Raw genomic sequence first — 15,694 nt, 5'->3', positions numbered from 1 at the left:
TTTATTTTCCTTTATAAAAATCAGAGATATTTGTAATGATTCAGATCAGTGACTCATTGTTCCCTGGAGATGCTCCTGAAATGATACACATGTATCTTTCTGTATCTCATCTAACTGAGTGAACTGACAGTTAATTTACTGGGTTTCAACTTGCCCTAAATTCAAAAACGTTTATCACCATAGGGCTGATCATGAGGTGACGACATTTTCAGGTTCCAGATCCGCATGAAGATCATATTCTAACTGATGAAAAGTTAGTAATTTGTGTCAGTAGAAGGAGGGACCACATCGTTAACAATAACTCACATACAATCCTGTCAATCACTTACCAATGTTTGTATGCCTTCCTCACCTTCACTTCTTAGAATCCCTTGTTTCCTTTAAAATTTAGCTCAAACACCACCCTCTACACAAGGCCATTCCAGCCTCCTTCCCTTTCCCAACCCATTACCTTGTAGGTGCTTAAATGTGTACATATTGTCTCTCCCAAAAGAATGAAATCTTCTTGAGACAAACTTCCATTTCTGTATCACTAATATAGCAGGCACTCAATAAATGACTGTTGTTTAAGTACCAACTACAGACTTGGCACTGTGCTGGATTAGGGATACTGATACAAAAGTGAGGCAATCCCTGGCCTTAAGAAGTTTACATTTTACTGAGGAATAACGTGTTAATAAATGAATGACTGCAAGACATATGAAAATAAACAATGGTCTTGGGGATGAGGGATACTAACAACTGGGGAGGCAGGAATACAAAGTACTTGCCTCTTTACCACCTTGTTGTGTGAGTATTATTATTATTCCCATTTTACAGACTGTAACAGGGATTCAAACCCAGGCCCTCCGATTCCAAGGAGTATAATACAATGGAAAAGCATAATTTTCTTGAGGAATCTGGAAAGAACCCTTTCTAATTTCCAATGATTTTAATTTAAGGGAGCTAAACCAAAAGATTAGCAAAATATATTAGAAACACTAATGGGAAAATCAGTATGCCAGGATTTTTGTTTTGACCCTGATACTTAAAAGCTGTTTAATTCCCAGAAAGTCACCAAATCTCTTGGCCTCCTCTTTCTTGAATCTGTAAAATGAGGTTTGGAAAAGATCCTTAACATCCTTTCCATTTCTAAATTTTTATGACCCTTACTTGTAGAATACAAATTAATATCAAAGTAATACGATATTTTCTTGACCACTGTAATTTAAGTATTTTTCTAATTATAAAAATGTTAATTTTTTAACAGTGTTTATTCTACAAAAGCTGCTGGGAAAACTAGAAAACAGTTTGGCAGAAATTAGTCTAAGACTAACATCTCATATTGTTCCAAATGTACACATAACCTAGATATAAAAGTGTATATCATAAACAAATTAAAGGAGCAAAAAAGAAAATACCCTTTGAAACTATGGACAGGGGATGAGTTCATGCCCAGATAAGGGATAGAGGTGACCACAGAAAATTAAATGGATAAATTTGATTGCGTAAAATTGAAAAGTTTTTGCACAAACAAAATCAATGCAGTTAAAATTAGAAACAGTAAAATGGAGAGAAAAATCTTTGCATCACATTTCTCTGCTAAAGATATGTAAGGAACTGATTCAAATACATATATGTGTATAAGAACAATAGCTATTCTCCAATAGATCCATGATCAAAGGATACGGACAAGCAGTTCTCAGAAGAAATTCTTTGTCCTTTACCTTGATTCTGGCTTCATTTTCTCTCTTCAATGTGGACTGTAGTTAAGCAATTCAACTATACACATTCTTCTATCATTGACCACCACTCAATACTTTTCTTACCTTCACACATATTCTCCCTTCTCACTTCTATGCAGCTGAATGCCTTTGGAGAAGTAAAGAAACTCTGCTGACTGGGTCCACTACAAATTTATACAATCTAATCTAAGTTAGGTCTTTATTGTCATAGTATAATCCTTTTATTCCTCCTTAATTGACACACCTCAGTTGCAATTTCAAACCTCTTTTCTCAAGTCTACAATGTTACCCCTGACCCTTTTCTGTAAGCAAATGAGCTTGCTTCCTGCTTTACTAAGAAAGACCCAATCAATTGATCTAAGTTCCCATATCTCTCTTGTTCCACATCTCTACATCCTCACTCATCTTCTCCATCATTCCAGGATCTGAGGAAGGTGAGGTGCTTTCTCCACGTCAAGGGAAACTCCTATTTGTGCTCTTATGTTCTCCTGTATCCTCTAGAAGCTTATCATATTCTCTCTCTCTCATATCTTCAAATTTGCCTTATCTACTGGCATACCCTTTTTTAAATGTCTTTATTTATTTTTAGTTTTCAACATTCACTTCCACAAGATTTTGAGTTCCAAATTTTCTCCCCATCTCATCCCTCCCCCCACCCCAAGATGGCATGCATTCTGAATACCCCTTCCCCTAATCTGCCCTCCCTTCTATTTCTTCTCTCCTTCTCTTAACCCTTTCCCCTTCAATCTTCCTGTAGGGCAGGACAGATTTCTATACCCTATTGCCTGTATATCTTATTTCCCAGTTGCATGTGAAAACAATTTTTTTTTTAACATTTGCTTTTAAAACTTCGGGTTCCAAATTTTCTCACTCCCTCCCCACCTACCCTCATTAAGAAGGCAAGCAACTCGATACAGGTTACACATGTGTAGTCATGCAAAACACTTTCATAGTAATCATGTTGTGAAAAACTAAATATATTTCCCTTAATCCTATCCCCCTCCCATTTATTCTATTCTCTCTTTTGACCCTGTCCCTCCTTAGAAGTGGTGTCCCCATTTTCTAGAAACATACTTAGGTCTACCCCATCCTCAAAAAACAAACAAAATTTTTACTTGGTTTTCGCGTCTCTTCAAACTATTGTCCTACCCCTCCCTTCCACTGACTGCCAAACTTGAAGAAAGAATTCTTTATACTTTCTGCTTCCATTTTCTCATGATCTACTCACTTCTTAAACCTTTACAATCCATGCAGTTTCACTAGACTGAAATTGCTCTTTCCACGGTTACCAATGGATCTCAATGAGCTTTTTCACTCATCTCTTCCTTGACCTCTCTGAAATAATAACACTGCTGACCATCCTCTCCTCCTAAATACCTCTTCTTTTCTGGGTGCTGTGATATTGCTCTCCTTTGGTTCTATTCTTTATCTGTTTGACTATTCCTCAGTTTCTTTTATTAGATCAACTCTTCCCTAACTCCTTTAGCATGTGTTTCTCCCATGGCTTCCTTCATCCTGGGACTTTTCCCCAGAACTGTGGTGTACTTAACCTCACTGAGTGTTAAAATGTCTCCACCCAGATGTCTCACAGGCAACTGAAACGTAACACATTCCAAATAGAACTGATTATCTCACCTTGATCCCCTCCTCGGTCCCCACCAATCTGCCAGTCACTGAAGTTCTCTCAGGTTAGCATACCATCTTTCCTGTTATTTTGGTTCAAAACCCCACATTTACCTTTGACTTCTCCCTCGAGCTTAACATTCATGTCCACCATCATCTGCCAAGTCTGCTTGAGCCTACTCCCACAACCTCTCTTGCACTGGTTACCTTTGTTCCATTCACACGGACATCATCCTATTTCAGTCTCTCATCACTTCTCAGTTGGAATATTTTAATAGCTTCCTATTGGTCTCCCAGCTTTCATTTTAACACCTCTCTAGTCTATTCTCCACATAGAAACCAAAATATTCTTCCCTAAAGCAATGCTCAAAAACTTTCAGTGGCTCCCTGCTGCCTCCAAGATAAAATATAAAGCTCTCAGCATGTCATCCAAGGTCCTCCACTATCTGGCTTCTACATACTTTTCTAGTCTTATTCCATATTACTCCCTTCAAAAACAGAGTTCGAGACTTTTATTGCCCTTTGAAATACTCCTCCCTCCACTCCTTTCTTTAAAAAATCACAAACACCAGATGAAAAAAATTTAAAAAGTTAAAAACTACTTTCTAAAATAATTAAATGAAATAAAACAGTAATGGAGAGATACCCATGTAACTATGCTTTGTTTTGGACTAATTTCCCTGTGTTAACAGACATAAAATGTAATCTTTTCAAAAGAGCACTTTTCCTTTTATAATGCTAAGGCAGGAATGGGGTGGAAGCTTTTGTAACAACTGCTGCTATTAGAATTCGATGATTCAGTTATCTGCAGCATTTAACACAACTAAAACAAAACAGCATTCATAAATGAACTGTTTTAGTAAAGCACTTTTTTTTTGGAGTCCAACTTCAATATAATATAGTTTAGCAATTTTGAAATACATCAAGAACTCTGGTCAACCAATTGATACACCATGATTCCAAAGAACTAGTAAAGAAGAATCCTGCCTACCTCATGAGAGATGACAGAATAATATGCAGAATTAAAAAATATATTTTTTTACATGACTAATGTGAGAATGTGTTACTTAATAAGCATTCTTTATCCATTCAGTTCCTCCTGGGTGTACCGTTAGGCTAAACAGAAGAGTCTAGCAGGCTTCTAGAGCTTGAAATTCATCCCCTGATGGCTCAGAGCTAATGTGAAAAGCAATTGTTTCTGTTTTGGCCAGAAACCCTGAGGGTCCTTGTGCTCTCAGATGGATTTTTCTTTTGACTAGGTAAAAGAGGCCATTCTTTGTCTCATTTCTTACCTAGCCTTAATCACTGAATGGGCATTGCCTCAATGAAAATGAGACTTGGGAAAGACCTTAAAAAAGTCTTAAAAAGATAAACTTAAAAAGGCCAAAGTCTACTGCATCTCCAGTTGTCCTGATTTATGTCTTGCTAGACGGCTCTGGAGGAGAAAGTGAGGCTGGTGACTTTGCAGAACCCCCCCTCACTTAAATCCAATTCATTTGCAAGTCATGGCATCACCTTTCTGATGCCATGGTCCTCTTTGAGAATGAAGGACAAACAACAACAAGCACAATGTCGTCCACATATGAGAAAACCCACTGAGCCTCATCATCTATAAGGAATCCCCTGGTTTTCAAGTAGTCCAATGATTCTGATATTGTCTCTCCTGGATCTATTTTCCAGGTCATTTGTTTTTCCCATGAGATATTTTATATTTTTTTCTACTTTTTTTATTCTTTTTTTTTCCTTGTCTTTTGGTGAAGCAATCGGAGTTAAGTGACTTGCCCAGGGTCATGCAACTAGTAAGCGTTGTGTCTGAGGCTGGATTTGAACTCAGGTCCTCTTGACTCCAAGGTTGGAGCTTATCCACTTCTCCACCTAGCTGCCCCTACTTTTTTCATTCTTTTGTCCACATGTACTTTTAAAGGAGTTGTTTTCTTCAGTGGATTTCTATATTTCCTTTTCCATTTGGCCAATTCTACTTTTTAAGCAATTTTTGTCTTTTTCCAAGCTGTTGACTCTTTTTTTCATAATTCTCTTGTATCACTCTCATTTCTTTTCCCAATTTTTCTTCTACCTCTCTCATATAATTTTAAAGCTCCTTTTTGAACTCTTCCATTAGTTCTTTCTGGGGTTCAGACCACTTCCCATTTTTCTTTGGGGCATTGCCCACAGGTGTTTTGACATTGTTGCTCTCTTCTGAGTTTGTCTTCCTCTTCCCTGTCACCACAATGACTTTTTATGGTCAGATTCTTTTTTGTTGTTTTTTTGCTCATCTTTTTTGGCCTTTTTCCTTTCTTTTAAACTTGAGCTCTGCTCCCAAGATGGAAGGGGCACTGTCTCAGGCTTCTTGTGCCAGGGGCTGCATGCCCTGGCTGTTTACCTGGTGTGAAACTGATGTTGCCCTGAGGTCCACAGGGCTCACTCGTATCTGGTGCTGTGCTGAGTGGGTGGGGAAGGAGTTGGCTGGCGCTACTGGAGGTTATAGGGGTCTGGCAGCTTACCTGGTGCTGAGCCAGGGTCCTAGTGCTTGTGTCCAGTGTGTGCTAAGGCCAGTGAGGTGGTTCTGCATTTCCAGGAATATACTGAAGCATGCAGTGTGGAGGTTCTCAGAGCTGGAGTCTGCCTGTTCCTCTGGTTATGCTGAGGCATGTAGGGGGTCCTGGTGCTGGCATTTGCCTGCTACATCACACTGAGGCTCAGGATCTACTGCTGGTTTGCTGAGGTGGGGCTTGTTGCTGGCTTGCTAGGATGCTTCCTGTCCTGGATTTCACTCCCCTTTTACCTGAGACAGATCTTTCCTGCCAATCTTCCAAGTTTCTTGGGCTCAAAGATCGTTTCATCCTGTCCTTTTGCTGGCTCTGCTGTTCCAGGAGTTGTTTTGGGAAGCCATTTTATGTTTGTTTGGAGGTGAATAAGGGAGAGTCATGGCAATTTGCTGCTTACTCTGCCATCCTGCCTCCGAGAAATGAAGTAATGTACTTTAAATGAAATGTAAATAAAATCATCTTTTTCATTTTATCAATTCCTTAATGAATTTTAGAGGTGTACTTTAGTTTGAAAACGACAATGTAAATCACATGGAAATCTTTCCCCAATATGTCTACTAAACTGCTCCAGGGCATATAAAGGAACCTGCGGTTTGGCAAGCTGGAGGGATTTGAGAAACGACAGAATAATAACATGGTGCCTTCCCACAGTATGAAAAAGAGTTCTTTGTGCAATCACATAACAACATTGCTGAAAACACTATTTCTGTTCTTTCTTATATCACAAATTTTAACTATATTTAATCTTTCTAGTGCCCAGGAAAATAAGTGAAGTAGTTCTATGTCTATTTAATAATGAAAGATGGAAAATGAAATTTAATTGTTCTATCACCAAAATGATATAATAACATTCCTCACTTGTGGCTTCAAGGTACTTTGCTCTACTTAAACAAACCTACTTTGTGCCTCCAGTTCAATTAAGAAAAACACAAGCAATATATTGGGTTAGGCACAACAGATAAAATGAAATAAAGACACATATAGTCTGTTATCTAGGAATTTATGAATATATTTGGGAGGGAGAAAGATAGGATGTACACAAAATCATAATATAAACTGTAACAAATGCATGGAGAAGATATAAATAGAGTGGTAGGAGAGATCTTAAAACAGAGAGATTATTTACAGATGCTTGTGATGCGGGAAAATCAGGAAAAAAATTCATGGAAGAGTTAATGGTTTAAGTGGAAACATTCTAGGCACGGGGGACAACATGTGTTAAGTCCAAGAAGCAGGAAACAGCAGAATGAGATAGGAAATAACAAATGATTTGGTTTGGATAGGCAGAGATCAGCAAAAAAGGCTGTCACAGTGCTCAGCTAAGAATTTGTTTTGAGAGGGCCAAACTGAAGGCCATAGCTTGCTGACCCCTGAGCTCTGGAATGTATGAAGGAAAATAGTGTAAACTAAGGAAAGGTATGTTGGAGTCTGGTTGTGGACCTCTTAATGTCAGGCTAAGGAGTCTGGATTGTACTCTCCATATGCAATGGAGAATTCATTGAGGAGAGGACAGATGCAATCAGATTCCTACAACAGGAAGATTCTTCTGGCAGAGATATGAAGGATGACATGTAGGAAAAGTCTTGTTGGCAGGTAAACCAGTGAGAGACTATTACAATTGTCCAAGTATAAGTCCAGAGATGATAAGGACCTGAATGAGGATAGCAGCAGGAATATGAAGGGGGAGAGGGAAAAAGAATCTAATGAATTATTCCTATTTTCTGTCACAGTATTCTCCCTAGATACAATGCCTTCCTTGTTTAAGTCCAAACATTCTCCTTTCCTCATATTAAAGATATTTTGAGCTTTTAATTAAAACTCAATTTTTATATCTGTAAAAAATGGGGTGGGACTAGATATTTGGAAGATCTCTTCCAGCTTTCAATTTCTAATGTCCCGGGTTTGTTTTTTTTGTTTTTTTTTTTTTACAAAAACTCTTCTAAATGGATTATTTCTTCTGCTTCAATGCATTTTTTTATGCTTACTCATGTTACATCATTTTTTTTTGTCTCCTTCAGGATAGTAACCAGGTCAGTTTAGTTTATTCTGTATTGTGCCTACCATAATGGTATGCACACCTAAATATTTAATAAAAAATCCAATTTAAGATCATAGGTGGATATCAGAACTATAAATTCTTTCTTCATAATTATTGAGAGGATAACATAAAAACAAAGCCCATGTCTAAAAATCATTGATTTAATACAAAGTATAACTTGGGGACCCTTAAGATTCACCCACCATTAATAATTCAGATAATTCCAAAAGTAAAGCTAGATAAATACTAAAAGACTAGACAGGGATGTTTAAATACCCAGATTGTTTTATGCTCATTGAAATCAAGGAATTTTTATCTAAAAGAGATCATTTAGTCTAACCCCCTCATCATTTTACTCATGAGGATGTTGAGGATTAGAGAGAGAAAGTTCACAAAAGGAATAACAGACCCAGAAATCAAACCAAATCCCTTTGATTCTAAATGTAGGTCTCTTTCCACTAGATAAGTTTGTGATACTATTCCTTTTAAATTTTTTTCCTTCCTCCTTTGCTTAAGCCTCTAGCTTAGCAGTAGCATTCCCATGTAGTGCTAATATAAACCATGGTTACTATTAGAGGTTCTTTGTTTTCATTTGCTTGATTTGCACAATTAGTCCCAGATCTCATGGTGATGAACTTAGTCAGCCTAGTAGCCCATAGATAGCAATTTAGTCAATATTGGTTTATGATCATTAAAGCAAGCAGGAGGGCAAATACATATGGCACTGCTTTATCTTGAGGGGTGACAGAGATTTGCCTAAAGGCTAAAGCAACTGTAGTGTGGTGCAATGTAAAAAATACTAGGTCTAGAGTCAAGAGAATTGGGATTTGACACCTGTATCTGCTACTTACCACTGGTATGACCTTAGGTAAGCCATTTCATCTATATTGGACTCAGTTTCTTTATTTGAAAAGTGAAAGGGTTGGACTAGATGACCTCTAAAGGTAAATGAGAGCTCTAAATCTATGATTCTGTGAATGAATTTTGACCCTCATAAATCAGTCCTGATTTGGGGAATTCTAGTAGACTGTGTACAGCCACAGCACCTGAAAATATCCTATACACTGCACTGGTGTTGCAAGGGAAGTGTAACTTGCCAGGCAGAACATTAAGAAAGGAAGATAACGCAAATGCTACCTTTTTGGAGCTGTCAATGCAGGGTTCCCAGAAAAATGCAGATAAGAGGTGATGGGGCAGGGAAGAAATGTGTGAAAAGACTGTTGTTTGTCCTTCATTCTTGAAGAGAATCAAGGAGGTGACGCCATGACTTGCAAGTAAATTGGATTTAAGTGAGGGAAGGCTGTGCAAAGTCACCAGCCTTATTTTCTTCTCCAGAGCCATCTGTGTCCAGTAGCAAGATATAAATCAGGACAACTGGTCAGGTGAAAAGAAAATGATCATTAAAGCACCTACTTTAGATACTTAATTTTACAATAAATACAATGGGAATTTCCTTGAAGGCAAAGATATTTTCTTCTCTTATAGAAAGAAAATGTCCTCCTTACTCTGTTTCTTTTTCCTTGATCGAAGTTCCCCTGTTATCAAGTACTTAAATATGCTTCTTCAACAAGTCTATGGATCTATGATCTCATGAATGTGAGCATTCCTTTCAACAATGAAGATCACAACCCATCCATTTAAATGTAGGTATATACTGGGGGAAAAAATTTCATCAGGCTATCACTGGCAAACTTTCAAGCATTTTCAAATAAATCACTTTAATGTAAAGAAAGTAGAAGTCTTTTAGACTTTTTCAAACACAGAATATGAAACCATCACCTTCAAATATACTTTATTCTTACCTCAGGAGCAAACATGGTCTCATAAGAAGGATTGTATTGGACTTCCTTAATGGCAGGATCAAGGTGTACTCCAGTCTCTACATCTTCCTAAAATAAACCAAACACATAAACTTTAAATATCTGGCAACTGCTTTATTATTTTCACTTGTATAAGCAGTGGTTTTAAATTCATGTCTAGTCAGTGCGTATGATAGCAATTTTTAAAAAAGCATTAAAACAACTAACATTTGTAAGATATTATGTATATGTGTGTATATATGTGTGTGTGCATATCACATATATGTGTGTATATATAAGTTCAGAAGAAGACCCAGAAAAATAACGGCAACGTTGGTAACATCATGTTACATTTTACATGAATACATAAGTATATAGGCATATGAATATGGACATATATGTATACACACACGCATACACACAATATACAGATATATGTATGCAACAAAGATTATTTATATACAACCTTCTTTTTCTGTTCTTTCTATATGGGAAGGTTCATATTTGTAATGTTTGTTAAATTCACAATTTGAAAAAACAAAAATAAATTCACAATCTTTTCTTCAGTCTTATTATCACAGCTATTTTATAAAATACGACTAAAATTTCCAGCACTTTATGATTAATAAAAATAAGTGTAGCAGTTTTTGAAGGTTAAAATGACTGACAAAATCTGGCATATTTTTTCCTCTTTCAAAATAAATCTTTTTTTCTCCTAGTAAATATAGTACATCCATACAAGTTAATACTGCCTGTAGTTTTAAATTAATTTAATAAGCTTTGATTCTTCCTTTTAGGAATTTCAAGTCAGTTCTGCCAAAAAAATTCCAACTCTCAAACCATCTAATTCTCTACTTCCAAACTGATGCAATTAGACACCCTTAAATGAACAAACCACTTTTTGTGTAGCTAGGGAGAACAGGCAGAGTTTATATCTTCCAGGAGTTACTAACTCGCCTAGGTAGATAAGGCATATAAATAATCTGTAAATACAGGCATGGGAAAAAAAAAAACGCCAAAAAACTAAAGTAAGGAAATACATAAACTTTGAAAATGTGTGATGATTGTAAATACTTGATGAATTAAGAGAAGGGACAAATCAGCTTTTGGGAATTTTTTTATGATGTTCACAAGGAAGAGAATTTCACACCTTTGCTCTTCACACATTTATCAGGTATGTTCTCATTATTAATAGGTTGTGTGGGTAAAGTTCTCAACTTTCCTCTTTGGCTGAAGCTAATGGAGAGAACCTGACACAGGGCACCAACAGACACTTCCCCAAAGAAAGATACTACCAAAACATTCTCAGTATAACTACATCTCCGAAACAACTTCTAAAAACAGCTACCTCCCTAGTGCTTCCATTCCCAAAACCATATATTATATGTCATATTACATTATAAAATATTGTACTTATATCTCCTAATTTGCTAGCCACATAAAGACTGAATTGGGATAAGATATAGGAATCTTTTTCTAACCTACTAAAAAAGTAAAAGAAAATAGCTTTTAAGCAACTTTTGCTGTCTGTATCCTGACCACCACCCCCATTTTCTCATACCCTTAGCCCCGCTGGACTCTGACTCTGGAAAGACTCTGGGTTCTGATAAGTTTTCCCTGCTCTTGCCAAAAACCATGCTTCTATCTAATTTCGAGGCCACTATTTATAAACCATGTTGCCTGTAGTCTGGCCATCATTCTCATTCCCCCCCCCCCCCCCCCCATGGAATCTAGGAATACCACTTCCCTACCAAAACTTCCTCCTCCTTTTTAGCTTTTCCTCCTCCCCACTGCCCCACCTCACACCCAATTTAGAATGTAATCTTGAGGGCAAGGACTTTTTTATTTTTTTAAGGTATTTGTATCCCTAGTGCTTAGCACAGTACTTGGCACACTCTAGACACTTAATAAATGTATGGTTCCTTCCTTCCTTTGCTTCTCCAGGCAAAATATCCCCAGGTCCTTCAACCAATCCTCGTATGACTTAAGATCAGTCACCATCCTAGTTGCCCCTCCTCTGGGAACTATTTGGCTCATCAGAGTCCTTTCTAAACTGTGGCACCTAGAACTGAAGAAAATACTTCGGATGATGACCAGATGCCTACTGGACATCTTGAATTGGATGTCTCCTAAACCTCTTAAACTTAACACATCCAAAACAGAATTTGTTATCTTTCCCTTGAAACCCTTCCCTCTTCCCAACTTCCCTATTACTGTGGAGGATATTACTATTCATCCTCCCAGTCAACCAGTTCCTCAAACTAGGCATCATCCTTAATTCCTCATTCCCTCAAACCTCCCCTCCCACCCCACTCCCCCCCAACCTGCTGCCAATTCTTTTAGTTTCTACTTTCACAACAGCTATCACCTGGGTACCCCTTTCTCCACTCATACAGCAGCTACATCATTTCAGGCCCGAACTACTGCAATAGCTTTCTGGTTAGCATCCTTCAACTCTATCCCCAATCCAATCCATTCTCTACTCAGTTACCAAAGTGATTTATCTGAAGTACAGGCTGGAAGATGTTACTCACCTATTGAATAAACTCCAGTGGCTCCCTATTACCTCCAGGATTAAAGATAAAACCCTCTGTTTGGCTTTTAAAGCCCTTCAGAACCTGGCCAGTTCCTACCTTCCTAGTCTTTTGGCACTTTTTATTCACCTTCAATTTTTTTTTTTTATTGGTGAGACAATCAGGGTTAAGTTAATTGCCCAGGGTCACAAAGACAATAAGTGTCAAGTGTCTGAGGCCAGATTTGAACTCAGGTCTTCCTGAATTCAGGGTTGGTGCTCTATCCACTGCACCATCTAGCTGCACAACTCCAAATTTTTTACAATCCAGCAGCACTGATTTCTTGCTGCTCCTCACATATAACACTCTTATCCTGCAGTTCTGTCTTTTTACTGGCCTAAAATACCAGCTTTGTCAGAAGATGTGCCATAAAAATTACTTTTTTCATTCATTTTCATTTAATAAAAAAATCATTTTTACAATCATCACTATAAGCATGCCTAACTAGAATGAAATATTTACTTCTAAAAAGCTGTATACAAACCAACTCTTGGTAAAGTGAATACTTAAGAAATCCTTAGGGAAATAGTTTATTTAACAGACGTCTGTGTTGAATTTTTTTAAATGCCTTTTTTTTTGGGCTTTAATTTTCCCATCTGCAAAATGAGAGGGTTAGACTGGAAAGAGTTTGGAAAAGAAATCGATAAAATCTAGAGGTAGGGCTGAATGATAGAGTAAATATGGAGTTGTTATTCCTATAATGAAGAACAGATAAATCAATGGGAACAATACTAAGTTCTTTCCGGATCCAGCAGTATTCTTTCAAGAAATTAGTTGTGGTTTTTTTAAAAAGTGGTTATTAGCAACCTTCATTTCTTTCCACTACTCTGGCAAAGGACACTGAAAGAAGAATGCCATGAAGGGAAGAATGATGAAATAACCTATAAATGAAATAAGAAGTCCTTAGGTGTTGAGCTGACTGTGGTTAATTCTGAGAACAAGTGCCAGGAGATCATTTAAACCAAATCTATGTTAAGGGAAATGTTTTCTGATATTTCATACCTCAGAGTAATTTAAAAAAAAAAGCAGAGGAAAGTTCTGTTGTGGGGAAACTATTTGGGGTGTAAAAGAGACTGCACCAATTTATTCCTTGCCAATATGTTCATTTGCAATCAAAATTAAATTGTTCAAACGTCTGAGTTTACCTTAAATGCCTTATCTGTTTCTGACAAACTCTTGCCTATTTTCCTGTTATAATGTACATAAAAGCTCAAGGCACAATGATTCTGACCAAATGTGAAAGTTATTATACAAAACATACAATACACAAAAACATAAAATTAATATTTAGCATCTTCTTTTCCAGAACCATACTATGAAGTTATTGTTTTTAGTAAGCATAAATTCTAAATTCTAAAGTCTGCCTTTTGGAAGGTCTATTTTTGTCTAATTTCTTGTCCAGTGCCCTAAATCCCAGTCGTGGACCACCCCTATTACATACTTTTTATTCCAACCATATTTTTAGAATTACTGCTCAAAAATTGTCAGTAATTCCTGATAGGTACTAAAACAACCTTATTCAAAATGTAACCCCAACACACCTTTCTAACTTTACTTTCTACTATTACCTATCTAGGTAAGTTCTCCCCCAGCCAAACTGAATCCTGCTTTTGTGCCTTTGTGCACATGGTGAACACCATGAATACTCCTGCCCTCTACACTTCCACCTAATGCTTAGATATCCAGCTTAAATATTATCTTCTCTATGAAACCTTCTCTGATCCTTCTAGACAAAAACAATCTTTCCTTCTTTTGAACTATCGTAGTGCTTTGTCCCTTTTTTATTGCACTTTTCTGCTATAGCTTGTACTATAGTCGTTTATGTACACATCTTAATTCCCTTATAGACAACTACTTGGTTAAGCTCAGTGAGGGCAGAGAATGTATCTTATTCTTTGTATCTCCTCTACAGCACCTAGTACAATGCTTCTTGTGCATATGGCAGATGCTCAACAAACATGAATACAAGTCAAGAAACAAAGCAGACCTACATCCCTTTGTAGATTTATCCCATGTAATTCTAACCTGGTATTTGATAACAATGAAAAAAAATATTTATCTCTTGCTTAGTATTATTAGTATTTAGTATTATTCTAGACCTCATTATTCTCTAAGCTCCTATTCTATCCTTCCATTATCACTACTGTCAAATGGACCAAACCAACCTCTAGCTGTGGATGGCTGAAGTCGAACATAGCAAGCTAGAGACAGGAGAGTTAGGAATCAAACAGAAGTCTAATTTCAAAGCGAAGAAAATGGCTTAGAAGCAAGAAGGGGATCTAGACACATGTTCCTGAGCCCTGCCGCTAGTGTGGGGACCCTCCTGTACTGTGGCTAAACCTCAATACTTAGTGGCTAAGCAGTGAACTGTAGCCCTGACAATGAGGGGTAATAGCAACAACGTGACAAGTTTTATTCGTAGCAGAGCTTCACGACCAGAACGTGTCTGAGTTTTTGTCCGGTGCTTATCCAAGTTCAGAAAATACCTAGTGCTGCTGGTCAAAGCAATATAATAATTTCGTGATTTTGCCAGAGGGTGAGATCATCCAGATGTGAGTGCAAACCACTGTTGTTGTGCCAAGCTCAAGGCACAGATTGCTTACTGTGCCCTAGCTCTGGAAAACAGGGTGTCTCCTAATATCTTGACACTACCAACAACAAAAAGAAATGCCATCCTAACCTTGTCGTCTTTCTTCATTCCCTCCAGTATTGGGGGGGTGTCTGTTTCTGGATTCTCTTCTCTAAAGCTAATCAATCCACTGCCCCTCCAGAATTAAGATAAACTTTGCTCCTACATATGTGTTCTTCCTTTAGCCTGTCCCCACTGGCTTTCTCCAACTCTTCAAACATGTAGAACGAGCTTGTTGCTCCCCTATTGACCTTCCTATTTTTTTTTTTCACCACTAAACTTTCTAAACAGGTAGTTTACACTTACTGTTTCAGTTTGCTCACTTTCTCTTCTCTCCTTAACTCCCTGCCATCTGGTTTCTATCACTACCACTCTATTGAAACACCTTAGTCAGTTGGGTTTTTTTGCCCTTCTCACACATCACATACATTTCCACTGCTATTATCTTCACTTGTGATGTCTTCAACTGGAATCCTTCTCCACTTCTTCAAATGTTTCCCAATCCCTCTAGGACTACTCCAGCCCACATTAATCTCTCCTCTGGGATATCATAATCTGCCATACACTTTAGTATTTAATTATGTATCAGTGGTTCTCAAACTTTTTGACTTCAGGACTCCTTTCTACTCTTTAAATTACTAAGGAACATGAAGAGCTTTTGTGTGAGTAATATTTATTGATATTTACCATATTAGAAATGAAAACATCTTAGTATTATTATGAAAAGTTTTGACCTTGCAGAACCCCTGAAAGAATTTCAGT

The 15,694-nt window shown here is 37.4% G+C and overlaps 1 protein-coding gene across 1 annotated transcript in view; it reads right to left on the bottom strand.

The window, feature by feature from the left end:
• Positions 1-15,694, bottom strand: part of CDC40 (cell division cycle 40) — a 50,894-nt gene that overhangs the window by 31,196 nt on the left and 4,004 nt on the right. Inside the window, exon 2 of the mRNA XM_027855682.1 lies at positions 9,734-9,820. Within this exon, the coding sequence (XP_027711483.1) occupies positions 9,734-9,820 (87 nt within the window). The remainder of the gene's footprint in view (positions 1-9,733; positions 9,821-15,694) is intronic.

Source organism: Vombatus ursinus, unplaced genomic scaffold, assembly GCF_900497805.2.
Source record: "Vombatus ursinus unplaced genomic scaffold, bare-nosed wombat genome assembly UNPS02000582.1, whole genome shotgun sequence".
NCBI classification, from domain to species: domain Eukaryota; kingdom Metazoa; phylum Chordata; class Mammalia; order Diprotodontia; family Vombatidae; genus Vombatus; species Vombatus ursinus.
Note: the sequence above shows the minus strand (reverse complement) of the source record. Positions and strands in the feature narration are given on the sequence as shown.